The 8,768-nt window shown below is 50.5% G+C and overlaps 1 protein-coding gene across 1 annotated transcript; it reads left to right on the forward strand.

Annotated features, from left to right (window-relative positions):
- Positions 1 to 78: 78 nt before the first annotated feature.
- HOXC13 (homeobox C13) lies at positions 79 to 5,271 on the forward strand. Its single transcript, XM_033511507.1, has 3 exons — positions 79 to 200; positions 279 to 766; positions 4,140 to 5,271. Exons 1-3 carry the CDS (start codon positions 79 to 81, stop codon positions 4,394 to 4,396), a joined length of 867 nt encoding a protein of 288 aa, XP_033367398.1. The 3' UTR covers positions 4,397 to 5,271.
- Positions 5,272 to 8,768: the final 3,497 nt, after the last annotated feature.

Raw genomic sequence — 8,768 nt, forward strand, 5'->3', positions numbered from 1 at the left:
CGCGGGGAGGAGGAGGAGGAGGAGGAGGCAGAGGAAGGACGGCAGCGGCAGGAGGAGGCGGCGGCAGCGCGGCATGACATGACGGCGCCGCTCGGGCTCCCCCCGCGCTGGCCCGACGCGCTCGGCTGCCGCTGCGAGGACGCCCCGCGGGAGAAGCCGCGCATGGAGAGCCTGGGCCCGTGTCGGGACAGCCTGGGACCCTGCCGGGACAGCCTGGGACCCTGCCGGGACAGCCTGGGACCCTGCCGGGACAGCCTGGGCCCCTGCCGGGAGATGCTGCCCCACGGCGTGGCCCCCCCGGCCGCCGCCGCCCCGGACGGAGCCGCGTTCGCGGAGCTGGCGGGCGCGGAGCCGCCTCGGCAGTGCCCGTCCGGAGCCCCCGCGCTGGGCTACGGCTACGCCTTCGGCGGGGGCTACTACGGCTGCCGCCTGGCCGGCGTCAACCTGCAGCAGAAGCCCTGCGGCTTCCACCCGGCGGACAAGTTCCCCGAGGCCGGCGGCTCCCTGGCGAGCGAGGAGCTGCCCGCCAGGGCCAAGGAATTCGCCGCCTTCTACCCCGGCTTCCCCGGCTCCTACCAGGCCGTGCCCGGCTACTTGGACGTGTCGGTGGTGCCGGCGCTGGGCGCGCACCCGGAGCCGCGGCACGAGGCTTTGCTTCCCATGGAAGGATACCAGCCCTGGGCGCTGCCCAACGCCTGGGACGGGCAGGTTTACTGCTCCAAGGAGCAATCGCAGTCCGCGCACCTCTGGAAGTCGCCGTTCCCAGGTAGGAACTGGAAAAGGGCTCCGCGCCCCGCTCCGGCTGCCCGCGGGGAGCGCGGCTCTGGCCCGGGAGCTTCGGTCCCGGGAGCTTCATTCCTGATGGATTCATTCCTGGGAGATTCATTCCCGGGAGATTTATTCGGTATAGATTTATTCCAGAGAGGTTCATTCCCAATAGATTTATTCCAGAGAGTTTTATCCCGATTATCCCATCTATCCCGGTTATCCCGATTTTTCCATCTATCCCGGTTATCCCATCTATCCCGGTTATCTCGGTTATCCCATCTATCCCAGTTATCCCGATTTTCCCATCTATCCCGGTTATCCCATCCATCCCACACTTCCCATCCATCCCTTGTGTCCCGTGTGTTCCCTACACTCCGTATATCCGGGTCTATTCCATGGATCTGTTCCTGTTCCATCTCTTCCACGTCCATTCCATAGATCGGGATTTATTTATCCCATATATTCAATGTATTTTTCCCACCTATCCTATATCTGTATCCCATCCATTCCCTATATCCCGCATACTCCATACATCCCGATGCATTTATGCCATATATTCAATATATCCCATCTATTCCGCATATCCACACACATTTATTCCATGTCTTCCATACACTGCGGATATCCGGATGTGTTCCATACATCCCATATCTTCCATTTTTTTTTCCGGTCCATTCCTTATATCCCATTTATCCCATTTATCCGGGAATATTCCAGATACATTCCAGATATATTCCGCATTTTTTCCACGTATATTCCACATTTATTCCGTGTGTATTCCACATTTATTCCGTGTGTATTCCACATTTATTCCGTGTATATTCCGCGTATATTCCAGATGTATTCCGCGTAGTTTCCCTCTATCCGGGTGGCTGTATCCCGCATTTCCCGCACTCCCGGATTTGTTCCGTGTATTCCAAGCGCCCGTGCGGGGCCGCGTGAGCTCCGGGCTGGGTAATTAGAGGGAAGCGCGGCTCAGGAATGCTCGGGAGCGGGCAATGTGCACGGGCACGCTCGGCGGGGTGAGGCAATCCCGATCCAAAACCCCGCCGTAATTCCCTGATCCTGCCCTTTTCTCCTGCAGCGATCCCGGTCCAAATCCCCTCGGCAATTCCCTGATTCCTCCCTTTCCTCCCGCAGCGATCCCGGTCCAACCCAACCTCCCAAATCCCTCCGCAATTCCCATTTCTTCCCTTCCTTCCCCTCCCGTCGGGATTTGCTCGGCGCTCCCGCCCTGCCCGCTCCAGAAAAAAGGGAAAGAAATGGAAATCCTCCCCAAAAACGCTTGGCGGGGAGCTCGGTGCGCGGGGCCGGGCGCTAAATGAGCTCCCAATTAGCGCAATTAAGGGCAGAGGTGTCAAGTGACGAGCGGAGCTGTTTGGGGCAGGAGGGAGGCGCAGAGGGGTGGGAAGAGCCCGAAAAAGGGAAAAATGGCCCCAAATTCCCTCTCTGGAGCAGCTTGGAAGCCACAAACCCCCGGGGGCTGCTCCTCCCAGAACCCCAAAAAATTTGGGTTTGTTGGGCCGGGAAGAAGCGAGGGGGTCGCGTTTTTCGGGGTGGGGGGTGCGTCCCTTTATCCCCCCCCCATTTATCGGGACCAAAATTCGGCTTTTCCGGGAATTTTTGGCACTTTGGGAAGGGGAATTCGGGCGCGCGGTGTTGGCTGCGCGTGGGGGGTTGGATTTGGGGGGGCGCTGGATTTGGGGGACCCCGCTCGCCTTTGTGACCCCAAAAAGAGCCCCCAAAGCCTCCCCAATTAACGCCCGGGCCGTAATTAGGAGCGCTCGCCTCCCTCTTCCTGCCCCGAATTTCGGGGCTCAGCTCCCCCCCGAAATCCTGCGAGGGCTCCCAAAATTCCGGGGGGAGCCAGAATTCCCGGCAGCGCCAGAGCGGGGCTGGGGGCGTCCCCGAATCCCCAAATCCCAAAATTCCCAAATCCCCGATCCCGATCCCGGAGCCTTTCCCTTTCCCCCGCATCCCCAAAAAGCTGCTGGAGAGGGGGAAATCCGGATTATTTTGTGCCCCCCGAGGGGATTTTTGGGGTTTGGGGGCTCCTGTGTCCGCACCGGGCGGGGTTTTGGGGCTGCTCATCCCAAATTTTCTGCTGCAGGAAAAGAAAAACGGGACGGGGGAAGAAAAAGGAAGGAGGGAAAAGGGGAAAACTCGAAATATCGCCCCAAAAAGGGTTTGAGGTGACTTTGATGCCCCATTTTCAGTGCGAGGCTTTGAGGGCGGATGCTCCTCCTTTATCCGCGGCCAAGGAAAACAGGGAATTATCCCTGGTGTGTTTTCATTCCCATTATCCGGAATATGATCAGCCATTATCCCTCTCCTCTGGCGACCTTTCCCCTCTTTTCCCCCCTCTTTTCCCCTCATTTCCCCTCTTCTTCCCCTCATTTCCATTGGTTTTTTCCCCATTTCCCCCATTTCCCCCTTTCCAACTCCACTTCACCCCCAAACCCCAAATCCCACCTCCCCCATTCCCATTATTCCCATTCCTCCCCCCAATCCCCCATTTTCCCCCCATTATTTCCCATTTCTGACCCATTTCTGACCCATTTCTGACGCATTTCTCCCCTCTCCCCCCGCCCAGATGTGCTCCCGCTGCAGCCCCATTTCACCCCAAACCCCCAATCCCCCGTTTTTCCCATCATTTCCCATTTCTGACCCATTTCTCCTCCCCCCCCGCCGCAGACACGGTCCCGCTGCAGCCCCATTTCACCCCCAAACCCGTTTTTTCCCATTTTTTCCCATTTCCCCCCGTTTCTGAGCCATTTCCCCCGCACAGACGCGGTCCCGCTGCAGCCCGAGGCGGGCGCGCTCCACAAGAAGAGACAGCCCCACACCGACCTGCAGCCCCATTTCACCCCAAACCCCGCCTTTTTCCCGTTATTTCCCATTTTGTTTGCCATAATTCCCCGTTCCTGACCCATTTCCCCCCATTTCTGACCCATTTCCCCCCATTTCTGACCCATTTCCCCCGTTTCTGACCCATTTTTACCCGCTTCCCCCGCCGCAGACGCGGTTCCGCTGCAGCCCGAGGCCGGCGCGCTCCACCGGGGTCGCAAGAAGCGCATTCCCCACACCCAATTCCCCATTTATTCCCATTTTTACGCTAGAATTCCCCATTTTTTCTCTAGAATTCCCCATTTTTTCGCTGTAATCCCCCATTTTTTCCCGTTTCCGCCCGTTTCTGACCCATTTGCCCCACCACAGACGTGGTCCCGCTGCAGCCCGAGGCCGGCGCGCTCCGCCGGGGCCGCAAGAAACGCATTCCCCACACGGAATTCCCCATTTATTCCCATTTTTTCGCTGTAATACCCCATTTTTTCCCGTTTCCGCCCGTTTCTGACCCATTTCCCCCGCCGCAGACGTGGTCCCGCTGCAGCCCGAGGCCGGCGCGCTCCGCCGGGGCCGCAAGAAGCGCGTCCCGTACTCGAAGCTGCAGCTGAAGGAGCTGGAGAAGGAATACGCCAGCAGCAAATTCATCACCAAAGAGAAGCGGCGCCGCATCTCGGCCAGCACCAACCTGTCCGAGCGCCAGGTCACCATCTGGTTCCAGAACCGCCGCGTCAAGGAGAAGAAAGTGGTCAGCAAAGCCAAGCCCGGACACCTCCACCCCACCTGAGGGGACCCCGCGGCCGCCAGAGCCCCCCGGAACGGAAAAAAAAAGAATTCAGAATAACCGCAGAAAGAGGGAAGGCGGAGGAGTTGAAAATTTTGTGATTTTGGGGTTTTTTTTGGGTTTTTTTTGGTGTTTTTTCTCCGCCGGGATGCTGCTGGGTTTGGGGTATTTAAAGAGAATTATCGTGGAAAAAAAATTTAATTTTTTTTTTTGTTTTTGTGTTGAGAAAGAAATCCGAGCCCCCAGAATCTCTGAAATCCGGGTTTGGGTTTTTCCCGTTGGGAAATTCCTCCCCCCCGCACAAAATATCCCGGGATTTTGGGTGTCGGGGGTGTTTTGAGGAGGGGAATTTGGGATGTGGAGCTGAGAGAATTCCCGGTTTTTCCCCCCATTTTTCCCGGTATCCTGAGCTCGCGCATTCCCGGCGTGGAGAAAACGCCTGGGAAAACAAAATTCCCAAAAAATCCATCCCCGGGCAGGGCTGGCTGCGCGTTTTCCCGGTTTTTTTGAGGATGGAAAAATCGGGAATGGGGACAGAATTCCCTGCCCGAGGCCGGGCTGGGGGCGCGGGGCGGGATCGGAGCCGCTCCCGGGAAATTTTGGGAATTCGGGGGAATTTTTGGGAATTTTCTCCCCGCGGGTTTTGCTCGGCTTTGCGGGAAAAGCGGAATTTCCCGCCCGGATTTTGGGGTTTCGGGGTTCTGGGGCCGTTCCTGGAGCTGTGAAAGCGAATTTTTGTTGTTTTTTTTTTGTTTTTTTGGGGGGTTTTAATTTGAATTTGGAATTTCTTGGGGTTGTCCTGTCGATGTCCGAGCTCGTGGTGTCCGCCTTGTACCATTCCTTAGAAATAAATCGCTTTTTTTTCCCGTCCTTGTTTTGCCTGGAGGACAAAACAAAAACAAACCCGAAACTCTTCTTTTTCAGGGAAAATTAAAAAAAAAAAAAGGGGAGGAAAATGCAGGAAAATTGGGGGGAAAAAACGGGAAAATTGGAGGATGGGAAAGGGAGAAAAGAATCGCGAGCGGGGCGAAGCGAGAGGGTTAAATTGGATTTTTGTTGCGTTTAATTTTTATTTATTTTTTAAAAATTTGAATGGATTTTATTTATTTAATTTTTATTCGGTCTATTTTTATTTAATCGTCTCTTTTTATTACGTTTTTTTTTACTGAATCTCTTCCTGGTTAAGGTCTTTTCACTGAATTTAATTCAATTAATCTATTTCAGTTCAATATATTTGTATTTAACCGCGTTTTCATCTCATAGACTTTTATTTAATATGTTTTTATTTAATATATTTTTATATTATACATTTAATATATTTTTATTTCATTTCATTCTTAATTTAAATTTTATTTCATTTTTTTTTTTCTCTCTCTCTCTCTTTGTTTTTTCCCCTCCTTAAACCCGCCCGAGGGGAGGGGAAAAAGGGGCCAAAAACGGCTTTAAAATCCCGATTTTTGAAGGTTTCAATTTGCCAGGAGTGCGGCAAAAACCGAGGGGAGAGGCGGGATGGGAATGGGGGAAAAATGGGAATTTTTGAGGCTGAAAAACGCTCGAGAGGGCGGCAAAATATCCAATTTAATACAGATTTAATGCAGATTTAATACAGGTTTAATACAGATTTAATAGAGATTTTTATGCATTTAATATTTATTCCACATCAATTTCTGTGTCCCCCCAATATTCGGGATTTTTTAGGATTTCCGAGCGGATTTCTCATTTTTTTCCCGGATTTTTCGGGGATTTGGGGCCGTGGGAGGGGCGGAATTCCAGAAATTCGGATTTTGGGGCGCTCTGGGACCTCATTTTTGGGTTTTTCCCCTTAAATCCCGCCCAAAATGGGAATTCCCGGCAGTGTTTTATAGGAATGTTTGGAATTATTTGGGATGAATGGAGAAATTTGTAGGAAAAGGAGGGAAATCGAGTAATTTCTATAAAGAGGGGATGGAAATGTTGAAAATCCTCAAAATTCCCAGGAAAAAAAAGGGATGAAAATCCCAAAACGAACCCGAAAATCCCAAATGAATCCCAAAAATAAACCCCGAAAATTCAAAAAAATCCCCAGAAATCCCAAAATAATCCCCGAAATCCCCAAAATAAACCCCAATAATTCCAAAATAAACCCCAATAATTCCAAAATAAACCCCAATAATTCCAAAATAAACCCCAATAATTCCAAAATTAAACCCTAAAATTCCAAATTAAACCCCAATAATCCCAAATTTAACCCCAAAAGGAGCCTTTGGGGTTTTTTTCCCTCCCAGATTTTTTCCCGGGATCCCAAATCCCTCCCCGAGGTCGCTCCCGGTGGATTTGGGATCCCCGAATCCCGGGAATTCCGCCGGATCCGCCCCTCTCCCCAGTTTTTGGTGGGAAAAGTGAAAATTTGGGGTTTTTTGAGAATTCTCCCAGCGGGAAAATCCTCGAGGTTTCCCCCGGATTTTTTGGGGGGAATTTCGGCGATTTGGATCCCGAATTTTCCAGGTTTTGATTCATTCCCGGAGCTGCTCGGGCGGGAAAAATCCGAATTTATCGGGATGGGATCCGGAATTCCTCGGGAAAACATTCCCAGATTTCCCCCGGGCGGGAAAATTCGGGATTCGGATTGGAAAGAGAAAATAAAGGGATTTGGGAATGGGGAAAAATCCTCCCGATTTTCCTCCCTGGGGGACGGAGCTCGGATTTTCCCGGGAAATCGGGAGGGAAATTGGGGAATTTGGGACATTTTGGGACATTTTGGGCTCATTTCGATCACTTTGGGGTTGATTTTTGGTCGATTCTAATTCGATTTTTGATCATTTTGCATTAATTTTTTATCACTTCTGGTTTGATTTTTTGGGGTCGTTTTTAGGGTCACTTTTGGTCATTTTGGGTTCATTTTTTGTCATTTTGGGCTCATTTTGGGTTCATTTTTGGCCATTCCAGGGCGATTTTTCCACCTGCGCCTCCTTTTTCCCCATCCTGGCGGCTCCTTCATTCCCGAGGATTTCAAAATCCGGGATAAAAACCCCAAAAAAGGAGGAAATCCAAGGAATTCCTTCCCTGCTTCCACCCCGGGCTGGGATTTTTGGGATTTTGGTGGGAAAATTGGGAAACCCCGCGGAATTCCGGGCCATTTCCTGCCCGCATTTCCCAAAATATTTGGATTTCCCTTATTTTTTTCCCTTTTTTTGGAGCTTTTGGGCCCATCCCGGCTCCCGCTGCTGATTTGGGAATTCCCGGGGACCTTTTCCTTCATTTTTCCCGCGGATTTTGGGAATAAAAATCCCGATCTGAGCCGAGCTGAGCGCTGGGAAAATGAAATTCAGGGGGAAAAGAAAAGGCAAAATTGGAATTTTTCCCCCCTGAAGGGAAGAGGTGGAAAAATGAATTAAAACGGAATTAAAACGGGATTAAAATGGAATTAAAATGGAATTAAAATGGAATTAAAATGAATTAAAGTTAATTGAAATGAATTAAAACGAATTTAAATGAATCAAAATGGGATTAAAATGGAGCCGAAATGAATTGGGATGAATTAAAATGAATTAAATTTAATTGAAATGGAATGAAAATGAATGAAAATGAATTTAAATGAATTTAAATGGAATTAAATGAATGAAAATGAATGAAAATGAATTAAACACGGGCAGGAAAATGGAATTTAATCCGAATTCTGCCCCGAGCCGCTCCCGATCCCAAACGGGACCAATTCGGGATTTTCGGGGCTGGGCGCCGTGTGACGTCACAAGCGGTGACGTCACGAGTGGTGACGTCACTGGCGGTTCCCCTTGACCTTGACGGGGGTCCCGGGGGAATTCCCGATTTTCCTGCCCTTTGTTCCCGGCCCTTCCCGGGATTTTCCTTCCCGCTTTGGGCTCTTCCCGTTCTCCCTTTGTTCCCTTTGTCCTTCGGGAATTTTCTCCTCATTTCCCATTTTTCCCTTTTTTTCCCTTTTCTCCCCCAATTTCTCCCTTCTCCCCTTTTTTTTTCTCTTCTTTCCCCCATTTTTCCTTTTTTCCCCCTATTTTTTCCTTTCTCTTTTTCCCATTTTCCCCCCGTTTTTTCCCATTTTCCCTTCCTTTCCCCTCATTTTCCCTCTCTCCCTCCTGTTTTTTCTTCTCCCGTTTATTTCCATTTTCCCCATTTTTTCTTTCATCTCTAAATTCTCCTTTTCCCCATCATTTCCCTCCTTTTCCCATTTTCCCCTTTTTCTCTCCCGAATTTTTTCTTTCTCTTTTCTATTTTTCTCTCCCTTTTCCCATTTTATTTTCTCTTTATATTTTCTTTCTTTTCTACCATTTTCCCCTTTATTTTTCCCCTTTATTTTTCCCCTTTATTTTTCCCCTTTATTTTTCCCCTTTATTTTTCCCCTTTATTTTTCCCCTTTATTTTT

The sequence above is a fragment of the Parus major genome, unplaced genomic scaffold, assembly GCF_001522545.3.
Source record: "Parus major isolate Abel unplaced genomic scaffold, Parus_major1.1 Scaffold299, whole genome shotgun sequence".
NCBI lineage: Eukaryota > Metazoa > Chordata > Aves > Passeriformes > Paridae > Parus > Parus major.

Bases quoted from the DNA above. Each gene is read 5' to 3' on its own strand.
- HOXC13 (XM_033511507.1), top strand. From the start codon at position 79: ATGACGGCGCCGCTCGGGCTCCCCCCGCGCTGGCCCGACGCGCTCGGC. The intron at 201-278 runs CTGCCGGGACAG...CCGGGAGATGCT, and splicing joins TGTCGGGACAGCCTGGGACC to GCCCCACGGCGTGGCCCCCC. The intron at 767-4,139 runs GTAGGAACTGGA...CCCCCGCCGCAG, and splicing joins CTGGAAGTCGCCGTTCCCAG to ACGTGGTCCCGCTGCAGCCC.